Source organism: Haemaphysalis longicornis, unplaced genomic scaffold (genome assembly GCF_048455015.1).
Source record: "Haemaphysalis longicornis isolate Haplotype H1 unplaced genomic scaffold, Haemaphysalis longicornis Haplotype H1 scaffold_1, whole genome shotgun sequence".
Taxonomy (NCBI): Eukaryota; Metazoa; Arthropoda; class Arachnida; order Ixodida; family Ixodidae; genus Haemaphysalis; species Haemaphysalis longicornis.
Window position 1 is genome coordinate 92,921,182 of NW_027526203.1, and position 15,838 is coordinate 92,937,019.

At 46.7% G+C, this 15,838-nt stretch overlaps 1 protein-coding gene across 2 annotated transcripts in view; it reads right to left on the bottom strand.

Moving 5' to 3' along the window:
• LOC144178127 (piwi-like protein 1) overlaps nt 1–5,505 on the bottom strand; it is a 69,355-nt gene extending 63,850 nt beyond the window's left edge. The window contains exon 1 of one of the 2 annotated variants that reach the window (XM_077705702.1): nt 5,363–5,505. In XM_077705702.1, the coding sequence (XP_077561828.1) occupies nt 5,363–5,422 (60 nt within the window). In that variant the 5' untranslated portion in view covers nt 5,423–5,505. The remainder of the gene's footprint in view (nt 1–5,362) is intronic. The other variant, XM_077705676.1, reaches the window with a different exon arrangement.
• Nucleotides 5,506–15,838: the final 10,333 nt, after the last annotated feature.

Consider the following 15,838-nt stretch of genomic DNA (forward strand, 5'->3'; position numbering starts at 1 on the left):
TATGCAAATGATCGTCTCTGTACAGCCTTACACAGAAGGCAGTCTGGGCTGTCCTCGCGTCCGATTGTGTGCAGATACTTCCAGGTCAATGCTACTTTAAGCCGCAGCCTGTGTAACAAGGTTTCATTGACTTCTGTGAAGTTAAGGGGCATGAGCGAGCCAGAACATTTGCTTGGGATCAGTCCTGGGGAGCTGTTCCTGTCAATTCTGTGGGTCAGGCCAATGCAAGGCAGCAGCTTGTGCACGGGCTCTGTAGAGTATTGCGTTGCTATCTTGTCTTATGATGTGTGTAGCCAAAACAGTGTATATCCTTTAGCCGGCACAAGGCCGCACTTCCTTCACAGAAAATTAGTTCTATAATTGTAATTACACTAGCTAGTTTCTAATAATTTTTTCAAACAAAGAGCACGACTACAAAGTGTAACAAAGGGAAGGGACAGCAACGACTTCCAGCTAGTGCCTTGTTTGAAACGTATGACCCATATAAATACCATGCGCTTTATAACATCAACATAGCAAAAACAGCACGATGCCATGCTGCAACTTTTCTGCTACGACCCCCATGAGCACTGCCAGCTTTCATGTCCGCAACCTCGTTAAACTCGGTTTCCCCTTGAGAACATGATTTTAGTGCTAAAGATGACAGACACACTTTACTGGTGCTTGCATCTATCAGTCAAACACCAGCAAACGTCAGTTAATTTGAAATGATACGGGGTAAACTTGGAAGCTGGCACAACTCGGTGGGATGGGAGTGGCAACAAAAATCTGTGCACAATACAGCCCTGTTGTGGCATTTTTCAGCACGGCGACAGTTGTCACACCACCCTTGTTAACCTATGTTCGAATCTCCTGATACCATGGACAGACTTGTTGCATTGGTGGCACACTAGAATTACCACTGTGTTGAACCATGGAGCCTGCCAGTTGCCATTTGAGTATGCGAGTCTGCCGATGGAAATTTTTTCTGGCGACTGTTGCACTGCCCTGCAGTGCTTCATGAATTATTTCCTGCTGGCACAGCCATTCCATTCCACGCAGACAAACAAAATGCGCACAGGCCGCATGCAACAGGCATGTGTTTGTGTTGTTGTGTGGGAAGCAGGTTTGCCAACGGGTACCAGTCGGCTGCGCAGTAGCACCCAATGTATGCTTAGATGCAGATATACCTAGCGGGTCCACCTTGGTTCATTCCACGGAGGCAAAAGCAACGCTTTCTCATGTTTCTCTGATGGTGCTTTTCGATGGCATCAACTATGCATTGCATTAAACAACGAGACAGAGAAATATTTTATGGATTTGCGAGCAGAAGGATGTTAGGGCTTCCACCCCGTGAGAGCCGTTCTTGGTCCAAATGCACCGAAATCCACAAGCGCCGTCAAAGTCGCCCACCCCGGACTTTCACTACCGCCTTCACCATCGCTACAGCTACATCTGGATTTTTTTAATTATTAGTAACGATTAATTATTAACAGTGACTCTACACGGCTAGTCAGTGAGTGGAAGTGGTTTGGTTTGTTGGGTAAAAATCAGAACAGACTGCTTTCACCATATGTTGTGAAGTGGGCGTGACAGTGACCCTGGCTCGTCAGTGAGCAGAAGTGGTTTTGCCGGTTGGGTAAAAATCAAGCATGACTGCGTTGAGGGGCAGACGAAGAGTGTGGAGCACGTCAGACATACTTTTAGCCTGTGCGATCAGTGTACGTGCTTTGTGCCATTGAGAAATTTAGCAGGTATATCCCATGTATTGTTTTTTACAAGTTTGTCCGACATAACTTTATACACAGCGTTAAATCATTCATTCCCAGCAGGTGCGAAAGAAAAAGGTATGCTAGTATAATACTAAAGGAAATTCAGGCTATTAGCAATGGTTCAGAACGACATGCAAACAATCTTTGCTAGCATGCACAGTAGCTGACGAAATACTGCAGGGTAACAGTAGCACATGCAGACGTGATCGCAAAGAGGGTTATGGCATGTACAGGTAAGTGTGTAAGGTTGATTTAGTGCTAATATGCTGCGTGCACACGTAAATAAAAATACCCCGCAAAAAAGATGAACAAGGCAACTGAGGATAGATCAAATAGAAACAACAACTACGCAGAGTCACCTAGATGGTATGCTTAGAATGTAGATATAACAGTTCAACACAGCACGTAGCATCTGTTATTGCTGAAGCCACTGACGCATCACCTAGCCTGTCATAAATGGGCACGATCACGTACGTTTGGCGACATCGTAAATTTTGGAGCACACGAACACAACACACACGGAAAATGCCACAGTAACTCACGACAGATATCCGGCGCATTTTTTGGCCACGCTTGTAACGACAGGGATCACGGCAAGTTGAAGCGAACGAACGAAAACTCGCTGTCACTGCGACACACCATTGCTAACTGATGGGGCTCTAGATTATTCACGTATACACTCCTGCAGCGACACGAATCTGGACACTTGCAAGTCGAGTACGGAGCAGTATCAAAGTATTTGCGATCGCGTTGTGATAGCATCGATGACTGCGACACCAGCAGCTTCACACAAACAAACCTCTGGAAAACTATGACGCACCACACACATCGGTCACGTTTTGAAGGCAACACGGTGCTTCGTACTTTACTGCACATTTTGGGGCAACATTTGGTTCTGATACGTACGTATTTGATATGAAAACATTGCGCTCTGCGCAAGCGCTGACCAGCACTTCGCGTTGCTGCCACGAATAGTCATCGGACTTTGAAGACTGTGAATTACTGCAGAAGATACAAGCGCGGTGACACAGGCTTGGAGCTGAACACCTCATATGAAACGAAAACACAGCGCAGCACCGCACCACTCGTGAGCGACTCCACACAACGCCGACGCTCGTAACATTCTTGCTTACCTCGGCACCGCGCGAAGCCGGAGTATTTGAAATAGGCCAACGGAACCATGGAGGAAGAAAAATTTTTTCCTACATGAACGGAACAAACTCGGAACAGACAAGCCCGTACTAGAGTGAAATCTACCCGTACGTATGCCAATAAGGGGCCAAAATTCGCTCTTCGATTGAATTCGGCCTCTCCTCCATGCCGCTCGTCCGTAGGTCATCCGCAAAACCCGTGGTAAATCTATAAAAAGGGCTTTGCTTACACAATTTCTTCTACGCGAGTGTCAAAAACATTAACAAACTTGAGTTTCACAGAGAAAAATATAATGCAAACATCTACAAAGCATGTCTATGACGTCACGGTGACTAAGTGACGTCATATTAAAAGACAATAAACTCAAGCTAAAAATAAATCTTTATATTGTAATATTAGTGTGTCACTGCCAAAAATATATGCAATACTACTGAAGTAATTGCAGTGTAACGCAATTACGCAATTTTTTTTTGACGTACGTCACTTCCGTGGGGTGCAGCAGCCAGTTCGGGGGGAATCGGCTCGGAAGCCCCGGGTTGCAGCAGACGCAGCCTTAACGTTTTGCGGGCCGCAATCGCGAACGGATAGCGCCTCGTTATGCTACGGTTAGCGTGCCCGCTAACGCTATGGGCGCGCTAAAGTGGTGCTTTCCGCTATACTAAAACTCCCTATTGAACTGCTAAAACTTTTCTAAACAAACAATTGTTGTTCTTGCGGGAGCAGCCGGCGATGCTACTGCTGCTGCCAGCTGCCGTATCGCGTAAATGGAGTCGCGTATCCGAAAGTGTGACAAAGCTCCAAATTTCTCGGGCCGACAACGTAGATAAACCGGAGTTCATATTGTTGGAAGCACTATCTGAAAACGTGAGAAAGTTGCTTGTGATTATGTATTGCGTGGGGACCCAGCCAGCCTTTCCAGACAGCAGCAAAATAGCCGCTCTCGAGTAATGTTGACCTGTGACCGCTTGGTTGCTTGGTGTACGCCGATGGTACCTGCGTACAGTTTCAGCGTACGTGAGACGACGTCGCACAGCCGACTGGTCCCGTTCGAACAAGCTACGTTCCACACAAGAAAAGACACCGTCCGAGCGTAATTTTGTGAACCTTCCGACGCATGTCGGCGCGGCGGCATATGCTATCAACAGTTTGCACCACGGCAAGTTCAGAATGCTTAAATGGGCGACCTGAAATCGCGGTGTGTGTTCTCGAAGGGAAGACAACTTAGCAGCGCCAAAAGATAATCAGAATGTACAGTGCCGAGGACGAAGGGTAGTGGCGGCAACTGTTTTTTACTAGGCACATGTGCGCATTACAATTACAGACAATTGCGCCAAGAATAGGAGAGGTAATGTTTGGTGTCCCCACACATGTACCACGTACGTACCACTACAGTAGATCTCCTCTTCTGAAATATTAGCAAGGAAAACTTACGAAAATCGGGAAGTTCTTATTTTCTAGTGGGCGAAATTGCAGCTTAAAATTTGTTTTACACCCACGATACGTTTTATGAGCAGAAAAGTCTTGTGAGCATGCGCCACAAGCATCATAATTGCGTGATATTCAGCGCTTAAAAAGATTTCCTAGTAGAAACCAAAGATTTCCTAGTAGAATACATGGTTCTACGACAGTTTAGGATCTGCGACCTTCAAAAGGTAGACTAGCTAGACGCTTCATCTCATAGCCACTGCACTGGTATAACTTTCACGTCTCACTGTACCGTGGTGTACGCTATGTTGGCCAGACTTAACTGAGTCCCTCATGCAAAGGAAGTTAATTCAGGACACCCAGACGATAGGGTCAGAGAAGAGGCTGTACAGACGGTAATAGGAAGGGTGTACGCTTGGCCGGCCATCATGTCTAATACACCTACATGCACTCCAGAATATGAAAACCTATGGGTTCTGCACAGGCTCAATAAGCAACGTCAAAGAGAATCTTAAGATCTGTATGGAACGTGAAAGCATCTACGGATTGTTTGTGTAAACAGGTATAAGCAGCTAGCATGCTGCAAATGTAATTGATAGGCAAACGTTAAGGCTGTCATGGGGTGAATTTAACAAAAATAAATGGTGAAAAAGATCCCAATTTCAAACTACATTGATGTTATATGTGCATGCACTATAAACACAGTCATCAGCAACGTTTAGTCATCAGTATGTTAACTGTACGTAAACACTCATGTGATATGATCAAACGGAACTAGAGGCCCGACTACAATCGCCCAGTTATGTTTCTTTGCAGTGGAATAGGTCGGTATCTGTTAGTCGCACAAACAAGATTCTCTGATGGCATGGAGAAATAGCTGGAAAGTGGCTATGGAGCTCCAGCTGCTTTACACATTTTCTGTAATACCAGTTATTTGTTTGAAGTTTGCAATAAAATTGATGTCATTTGTTAGTCTTTTTAATGAACGAAACTTTTCGTAGCCACAAAGCAGTGGTCGATAAACAAATGCTCACTTTCTTTGGTGGCTTGTAACGATTCACTAGAACTTCCCATGGCCAACCCAAGGAATCCATGGCTCGTACACTGCAGGGTAGTGCTAGTCTCCAAAAACATTTGACAGGAGGACTGGAAACTAGCGCGGCCCACAGGCTCCATAGGTGGAAACCAGTCAACACCCACACAGTGCCATAAAACAGCTAATGAATGGAGTGAGTCTCTGCTAAATATTAAGCAGGTTCAAAGGGTAGGTTCGCATTGATAGATTTTATGCCATTGTTCACTGTGCGCAGATTAACTATTAACGGGCACAATAGTCATTTTTGTTATTTCGGACAGTTCTTGAAGGGTTGCCTAAATGTTCTTTAACAAAACAAAAAGTGAAAGCTCTCAGTTTGGGATTTTAAAAACATTGTTTAGCCTCTCCAGCAATTGTCCCAGCCTGAAAGAACTCGGCTGATAGTTGGTGCCGACTGTCGTCCTCGCTCGCTAGCTCCCTGACCAAGCACATGAATGCAGTGACTAAGAAAGACGGTGACCAAAGTGAGAAGAGAAGGTGGATCCCGTACAACAGCCCTTGATCATCTAAACACCAGAAAAAAGCGCCGATGACTCACAGGCCACGACTAGGGCGTTAAAATACCTTTTGACATACATTTACAGGGCATTTACAATCTTTTATCAAAAAAATCTTATGATTACACACAGTCCCTCTATGGAAGGGGTTTGTTTCTGAGAAGGTCGTTGAAATTTATAGTGACAACATAGACTCATCATTGGTCCCTTTTATTCAGCACACTTACGGGCTTCGTTTTAAAAACCCTGCTGTTTCTATTTCACGTATAAATAAACTGCTTATGCAATATTCTCTTATTTACCTATGTTCGAAGTAAACTGTGTTATACCGTAAAATGTGATGTGCCGAGTGCATGCAGGTGTAACATTCTTCAATGGGACATGCAGAACATGAAGCTCAGTGCTGATAAACTTAAATCAGGGGAAATAAAGCTTCCCATGTTGCTTCTTTATTTTTGTAACTATTCTCTCTACCAAATACCTTGGTGGTAACTCAACTAAGCTCACCTTTTCCCTAGGCCTTTATAATTGTTTTGCTCTGCAATTATACATTCTCAGCTGGAGCATGCCTGCTGAATTCAGGCCCCAACCACGCTTTGCTATTTCTCAATTGCAGCTGTATGAAATGTTGCTCTTTAGGTTTTGCCAATGATTTCCAACAGGCCATTTAATTGGTGTCAAAACCATTTTATACCTTTAATTGCTATTTATAGCAAACAGTATTATATCGTTTTTCATAACACATTTTGCTGTAACCTCATTCAATGATTTTCTTGCCCCGCCAGCCTGGTTCATAAATCTTTGCGTGAACATGCCCGTATTGCAGCTAATCTGCAGTAACAGACACCACAAATTTTGGCTTTCCAGTGTAGCTTTGGTGTCCGCAAAAAGAAATCTTTTTCTTGGCTCCTCTGCAGTGCTTTGTAGAAAAAGATCACTTGCTGGTTTGGCTTTCTCGCAGGACTCTAGTGTAGTGCAAGAGAGTATCGCTTGCTTATTCCTTTTTTGTTGAGGTTTTAATGCTGCGCATCTTCCAGAAGAACCCTGGCATTTTGTTTAGAAACGGAGCTTCACAGCACAAACAGTGCACAGAAAGTAGAGCTACTCACTTTTTGCCTAGACACGGAAGTTTGGCAGATCACTTGTCATTGACAAGCAAGTGTTTGATTTCTGGCTTAAGGTGCAACGCCGGGATAGTTTACTAGTTGGGGAGGGGAAAAACGCAGCACTGATAAACGGTACTGAAGTACTAGGAAAGGTGCCGTGATCAACATGGTTTCTATGTGTTGGCACCTTTTTGGTCCAGTGTTTTTCACGAATATTTGCCAGGGGGCCTTAACATGGCCTGCTTTTGTGTAACAAAAATGTCAACAGTGAAGCACTTATCAATGCTCACATGCTGCTCATTGATACCAGAGCAAAAGTACGTTCAGCAGTCATTTTATTGTTAAAGCCGCCCATGATCCATACACCTTCCAGCTGTACTGCAACTTTCACAAACACCGACAGGCATTCACATCCACGCACGTGGCCTTGGCTCCAGTTCTTGCACAAGATATTAAGAAGTACTCTCGGTAGTGGGCAATGTCACGCTTGACACCAACCATTACCCCGAAGTTGTACTTGATAAACTATCTTTTAAGCCTGTTGGCTTAAGGGATTGTTTAAGTGCCCGTTTTGTGGAAGAAAAAGAAACAGCTAATGGACACACAACACACAACCCGTGAATGTTTTCTAGCAGCTGGCTTCTCACGAGACTTGCATCATTGTGAACGAAATGTGGGACATTTTATAATGCCCCTTATCACTAAGTAAATTCACTTGAGCAATTTTACAAAACAGTTTACACAGTGCGGAGTTAAAAAGCAATAGAATGTGAAACGTCCCCTCACAATTGGAAACTCTTCCTGTTCACTACCCCAAAGGCTTGGACAGCTAGACGCTTAAGCACGCTTCATCAGTTGCGAATATATGCATTAGTGTCAAGTTGAACTCCGCAGAGTGCTTGGGATGGGCATATAGATGTCACAGCCACTTGGAATTTGTGCATAGACTGCAAGCCTCCGAGATAAGCTCTCATCATCATTAGCCCATCCTGCTGAGAGTGAATGGAAGTATTGTGGCTGGTTATGTTCAATTCCAACCAAGCCAAACACAAGAGTAAAGAAGGAACGAGCCTATCAAAATACATACTCAAAGCAGATGCAGGAGGCAGTTTTGTTGCCTAACCACGTTAGAGGAGGCGAAAGGTACTGGAGCGAAGGAAAGGGAAATAAAAGCCAAGCAGCAATTTTAAGCCTTGCCTGTCATTTCATTAAGACTTCTTAAAGGAGCACTGACACCAATTTTCGGCGTTAATATTATTACACAGTTCGCTTCCTTCACTCAACAGAATACCCTGGCTGAAATATGAGCGGCCTGCGACGCGAAGAACAGAGTTCAATTGGATCGCATTTATCGCGCCGACGGAGCAGCGCGCGGAGCGGCAGTCAGCAAATGGACATCAGCGTGACATCACTCCAGGAGAGGAAAAAGTAGTGACGCGACACCGCTCGTCAAAAACTCGTGACGTCACTTCACGCGCGCGGCCCCACGAGCGGCGAGAGGGCGCAACACCCTCTCAAGCGGGCGCCGGTGACGTCCGCACAAAGCGGTGAGGTCAAACCGGGAGGCTGTCATATGCGCCGTTCGGGATGAAAGCGCGGGAATTTGAAACAAACGATTTTCTGGCCGTTCAATGTAATTAACTATCGCGCGCTAAAGTATTTGAAGTGCTGTTTCAGGTTCGCCAGACCATTAAGCATCGATGAAAGCAATAAAAGTGTAACATAAAATTTTCGTGTCAGTGTTCCTTTAAGTTGAAAGCACAATGGTACTCTAAGCAACAAATCTGAGCATAGATGAACAATAACTGAACTGTCACTTGATAACCTTATGCACACCAGACTTTTAAAGCACTATTAGCAGAAGTTCCAAACTTGGCTCACACGGCGATCTTATCGGCTGCACTTCTCCCATGCTTGCACAGTTGGAGCTTGAGCCTCCTTGCACAAGAAGCCAGCCAGTCAGCGAATGGTTTCAGTGGTATCTTGAGTAGATATATCTTTGGACGGGCAGTTGGGCTCCACCCACGGAAGTGAAGCTGCGCTCCCTGCACGGATTCTGCAGCGCCGCGTGCACAGATCGTTTCTGCGGAATAGTTAGGATACATTTCTTGGCGATAGTACTACTGCCCCGGGGGAAAAATTGCAGAAGCTATATGCGAGGTCGGATTGCGTTCGATGATGCCGTGCGCTACCTGACGACACTCGATTCGTGCACACGCTGACACTACGTCGCTCGCGTTGGCATGTCATCAAAGAGAGCTACCTCGTTAGACACGGCGCGACGCGATGGAAAATACTGATCCCCACGTTTTATAATTGAGCCACCACTCTAGAATTACAACACAAGGCTTGGCATGGAAGAAGCGAGGCACAAGTAGACAACGAATGCAGGCGCGTAAAGCCGATAGCACGCGAACTGCAAGACAACGTGAAGCTTACAAAATATTAATCGACAACACTACAGTTCTAGGAGCATGTAAAAAGCGGGGCGAAGCAGCGTGCAGAAAACAATGCGTTAGGCTTACCAAGACGTGCAACAGCAAGTTCACAAAAAATACCCAATCTAAATAATTACAAGCACACCTCTCAACAAGAAAAAAGCGCCCCCAGGCAGCCGCTGTACAGGGAGATAAGGACGTAACGATGCGTCAGTCCTGCCATTCGGACCACGGGCGGAGAACATCGGGACACAAGACGTGAACACCCGGCTGCCGTCGTCGTTAACACAAATAAAGCGGCATGATCAAATGACGTAAATATGACGTTTGTTTTGTGACGTCACAGGAAGTCACGTGATTACTTTAGCTTGACGTCACTTCTGCGTGGCAGCAGCCGTTGCCAGGGGGGCGTAGCTCGTGCCACGCGCGTGGCAGGAGACTTAACCTTTAACATTTCGATAACTACACCCTGTTTCATTAAATTATAATCGGCATAGAAAACTGTCCAATAAATTGTGCAGAAATGTAAATATTCAGTGACCCAAGGTGGACTATCCATGCCAAAGAATTCAATAATCTAATTGCAACTTCCCTTTCACGGATCGCTTTTTGTTTGGGGGCTGTGCCTGCGCCTTCACAAATGTGCGCGAAAAGCGACTGTAATGAAGCGAAACTCAGAAGTAGTCCGGCTGGCCGCTTGCGCGAGAGCATTTCAAGACGGCACGTATTTCGAGACAAATAACGTGTTTTGTAATAGGAAGCGTATGTTATAATATAGTTGCTGCAATTGTGAAATAATCTGAGGTAAAAAAATGCGTCGCAAACCACGGAGCTTATCGGACTGCAACTGACGCGGCGTTGACCGGCACGTCGGGCGACGGTGGTGCTGACGCTCGAGCGTCAGCGCCACCGCGCCTGTTCTGTGACCGCGCGGTTGCATCCAAGAAGCGCACGCGAGCCGCGGCGCCTTCGTCACACTTCCCTATTCTAGCCACTGTAGTTCTGGCTTGGGTTAGCGATAGCGCACGCTTTTCCTTCGGCGCCTCGTCTCTCGGCTCCAACATGAACGCCGTGAAGAATTCGCTTTCTTGACATCGTTTTTCCCAGACGGGTCTCACCCAGTGTGTGCGGGAGCCTTCTTGCTCCTGCTTCAGCGTGTACACAAGCTTTGCCACGCGAAGCTTTCTTTTCCGCTGCACCGCAAACGCCGTCTGCGTGGATTTGCAACATCTTTCCCCCGTTCTCTTCCAAAACCGGAGGTTGCGTGCTTACGTAGGGGCTCTCCTATTGGCTAGTCGCTGAGGCCACTTCCGGGAAGCGAGCGACTGTTTCTGGCGACCCAGAACCGAGCGATTCGATGAGCGACTTGGTCCGCGGGGAAAAGTAGTTCGTCGCTAGTCGCGTCGCTCCCCAAGTCGCTTGCAAAATCGCTCCATGTGGTTGGGGCTTAATACAAGTTTCTATCAGAATTTTTGCTAGGGATACGAGTGTAATAGCCTTTCCTCCATGGTAACGGCAGCGTACGTCCATACGGATTGTGATCCAAAAGAAGTAATACAACGGATCATTTAGGGATCATTCGCAATCCATTGTGGTCCAAAATAAGCTCTAGGATGGACCATTGAGGGATCATTTACAACATCTAACCCTGTGGATGTCCCCTGGATGCCCAGTAAAGGATCCAGGACGTTTAGACCATTTGAGGACGTCCTCAGGACGTTTTGCGTTTACTGGGCAAAGGCGTCAAGCGATAGGCCCAGCCCATCTTTGCTCGTTCTTCGGCGCATCGCATCCGCGGACGGAGTGCCCTGCCCGTCGTGCCGTCTGCAACTTTTGCGGCAAGAGTGGCCACTTCGAGGTGGTCTGCATGAAGAAAAAAAAAAGTGGGCGGGAAGCAAAAACGGAAGCCTTCGGCCAATTCGGTGGAACTTTACGCTGTCGCGAGGGGGCGTCGCCCGAACGCGAAGTTCATTGAAGTGCTCGTAGACGGACGCGCATTGTCTTTCAAAGTGGACTCTGGCGCCGAGGTCTCAGTTGTTCCGAGTGCATTTCCTGGCATTCCGACCACGCTTCAGAATCCTGAGGGTGAATTGAAGGGGCCGGGAAATAGCGTCCTACCAGTTCTAGGCACGTACGATGCTACTTTGACATGGCATGGCAAGTCGGTCAAGCAGCAGCTGTATGTCTTGGCAGTTGATACGGTTCCTCTGCTTGGCTTTTCGGCCATTCAAGCCCTTGGCGTCTGCAAGTTTTTGGACCATGTTTCTGAGGTACCAGAACCCTGCGGTCAGCTACGCCTCGACCCAACCCTTTTTCAAGGACTTGGAACTCTTCCCGAGGCATACACAATCCGCCTCATACCAGATGCGACTCCATTCTCGTTAGGCGTACCCAGACGCCTGCCGCTGCCGCTTCGTGATCCGATCAAGGCGGAGTTGAACAGGCTGGAACGGGACGGGGTGATTCGTCGCGTTGACACACCAGCACCCTGGTGCGCAGGAATGGTCGCAGTCCGCAAGACTTCGGGTGGTTACAGGCGTTGTGCGGATCTAACCCGCCTCAACAAGGTTATTCTGCGGGAACGCCACATGTTACCCACAGTTGAGCAATGCCTTGGTCTGCTGGGGGAGGCCACAGTTTTCTCCAAGTTGGACGCCCCATCGAGCTTCCACCAGGTGAAGCTGTTGCCCGAATCACAGGAATTAACCACGTTCATAACCTCGTTTGGTCGTTACTGTTTCCTCAGACTTCCCTTTGGGATCGCTACAGCTCAGGAGTACTTTCAGCGACAGATGTCCAGGATCCTGGAAGGCCAAGAGGGGGTGATGAACATGATTGACGATATTCTCGTCTTTGGAAAGACACGCGTGGAGCACGACCGTCGCCTGCAAGAAGTTCTTACCAGGCTAACGAACGCAGGCGTCACGCTCAACCGTGACAAGTGCACCTTCGCAGCCAGCAGCGTCAAGTTCCTCGATGTCATTGTTGGTACAGATGGCATCTCTCTTGATCCAGACAAGGTGGCAGCCATAAAAGACATGCCAGCACCGCAAGACGTCTCAGGTGTTCGTCGCCTCCTGGGCCTTGTCAACTACATCGGACGCTTTCTGCCTCGTGTATCAGAAACCACAGCACCGATACGAGCATTGCTGAGGAAGGAGTCTGAGTGGACTTGGGGTCACGCTAAAGAGTCTGCCTTCGCCAAGCTCAAGGAAATGCTCTGCTGTGACATGTGCATGGCTCGGTACCACACAGCATACAAGACGACAGTATCAGCGGATGCCAGCTCCTTCGGTCTTGGTGCCGTCCTGCTACAGGAGCAACCTTCCGGGGAGCGTCGACCAGTCGCCTTTGCATCGCGGTCGCTCACGCCAACGGAAAGTCGTTACAGTCAGACCGAGAAGGAGGCTTTGGCCGCATGCTGGGCTTGCTTCGTTTTGAGGAGTATGTCCGTGGTCTCAACTTTTTCATTGAAACAGATCACCAGCCACTCCTAGCACTCATGGGGACCATGGATGTCGACTTTCTGCCTCCTCGGATTCAACGGTTCCGGCTGAAGTTGATGTGGTTTACGTACCACGTCCTCTACGTACCTAGCAAGCTTCTAGCCACAGCGGACACACTCTCACGTGCACCACTGGATGGTTCGCTGCCACAGCTCGCTGATCATGTGGAGCTCTTTGATGGAGAGCTTCTTCGCTCCTTCCCAGGCCTACAGGGACACTCCAGACGTTAATGGGGTAAGCGCTGCACAACTTCTCATGGGCAGACAAGAGTTCCCAAGACTTCGCAGCAGCTCGAGCCACAGTGGCCTTCATCTCGGTCCTTCGACCTGGGCGATCAAGCCAATCGAAGGAAGCAAGCCCAGGACTTCAACCAAAGGCATGCGGCTCACCCTCAACGCCCTCTCAGGTCTGGTGAGCAAGTCTGGGTTCGAGACATAAATAGCCCTGCAGTGGTTCTGGAGCTAGCGCAACGTCCCCGTTCTTACGTCGTGGAGACCCCGAAAGGAGTTATCCAACGTAATCGGCTACACCTCGTCCCAGTGTCCACCACCCCAGTGCCGAAGGGTCCAGTCGAGCCTGCCTCCGAAGAACAACCCGAGAGTGAGCCATCCGTCAGAGACACTAATGCAGGAGGGTCAGAGTTAGTTCGTCCGACGCAGTCTTCTGCGACTTCACCCCAGTCCCAGTCTCAAAGTTCGCCTATTTGTGTGTCCAGGTATGGGAGAGTGATCCGGAGGCCCAGAAGACTGGACTTGTGATTGTGTGGTGAAGTGTAGCGAAGTGTTGTGCGAACAGTTGGGTTCATCACTAAACAAGGGGGGATGTAGTGTGTGCTCATAGAGACAGATGGCAGCATGGCGACCATGTGTGTGCTACCGATCGAGAGAGGGCACTACTTCCACGGTTGCCCATGTGTATATATTCAAAGGTGAATAAAGCCACGGGGTCAGTTGCCTGTTACCGGCGTGATGTGCGTTCGTGGTTAGCCGGGCGCGTGCTGTGGAAGTACGCCCCGCAACAAAAGTAACAAGCCTCTGAACGACATGGGCCTATAGTTTTGTTTTAAATGGTCCCAGCAGATAGATTTTGCTGGGGGATAACATCTGGCCCCTTAATTTTGCAAAAATCAGCTTTAGGAATTTTCATGCTCAGACAAAGCAGGCTAATTTTTTACCAGAATTGTTAGCATATTCATTAAAAGTACTTTCAAACAGTGATATTACAAAGTTCCAGCCAGTTTGAGATCAAACAGAAGGCACCGTTGCAGCCTTTACACAACAGGCAATTAAACTGCATTTGCGCACCTGGATTGTTACGCCTTGAACTTACTCCACTTTCGTCAAAGTCTTCTTTTTTATTGTGAATGATGCATGGTTCCACAGCTGCAACCACTCAATTATGTGAAGCACCATGTCTTGGACCATAACGTTTGATGTATGATGAACTAGGTAGTAAAGATAGGAAATTGTGATATACAAAAGATAAAAAAAAAAGGCAGGAAGGTAAGAAACATCTTTAGTTGGTCTGAGATTCGTATGTCATACTACTACTCCTTAACTCGGGGACCATAATGAAGAGCAGGATCATGATGCTATACTCTCATGTGATGAGCAGTGGTGTTTAACAATGATTTATTGTGTGATGAGCGAGATTCCCTTCTCAACATCAAATAGGGAGAATCTGAGCGAGTTGTTACGTGTTGAATTCTACAACAGTCAGCCCGAGGACTCAGACAAAAGGATAAAAAACACAGAGCCGTGCACGGTGTTGACATGGTCCTTCATTTCCTTGCCTTGTGTTTGTTATTCGAGGCTCACCATTTAAGAGTTGAACAGCTCTTGATGATGGACTTTGCATTTTACCCAGCTCCTCGCCAGTGGCGTTCCCGGCTAACCTTGCACCCCCAGCAAATTTGTCACCCCCCTCTCATACAAAATGTCAGCAATAATCAGGACAAATCAGCACAATTGCCACTGTTTTATTTGATAGGAAAAAAAAATTTCCTTTATTTTATTTTCCTGTTTTATTTGATTTATTTTTCCTGAAATTTCCTAAATTAGGTTTACCCACTTTTGTATTGTTAAAATAAAGTGTTGAAATAACAACAAAAGACGTATCTATTTTTGAATAGAAATGAGCAAAAACTTCGCAGGTTTTACTTAAAGCGAGGGCTTTGGAATATGAGCGTTCGATAGTTAACCACGATGCAGAACTTTTGGGGATATTTTGGCAATAATGAAGGAAGAGTGATGCTGAAGTAAGCATGCTTTGCTTCTTTTAATGTTTGTTTTTTCATGAATACTCTTTTTTTTTTCTCTGAAGGATTGTGGATTACCTTAATATTTACCCTTACAGAAAGCTGTTTGTTTTGGATTTTAGAGTGCTAATTAGTGCATTAAACCAATGCAAACTACGGTTCATTAAAATTATCTTTTCTGGAGTATACAAGAACTGCTTTAAACATGTGCCAGTTTTCACCAACCAAACGGTTTTTAAAAAGTTTCATACATTTATTTATGAATCAGCTACAAGTCATGTTGCACTTGTAAGCAAGTGCTGCCAGAGCGCAGCGTAAAACATTTCATAAGGAGCGCGGAAGCAACAGTGTCGGGCAGGGCACTCCTATCTATTATAGTATTTTAGAAAAATACGCTTGCAATGCGGAAGTGCGCAATAATTATTCACCAATTTTTGTGCTGTTATCCCTTCGTTCGGATATATACGGTGGAAGTGGGGGGGTGGGGATTTGCTGAATGTACTGATGTTAATCCATCGCACACAATCTCTCTCAAGATTAAAAACAGCAGTTTTTCAGTGGTCCATGAGACAGTCCATTTTAAACTCCTAACAATAACATCACAACTATA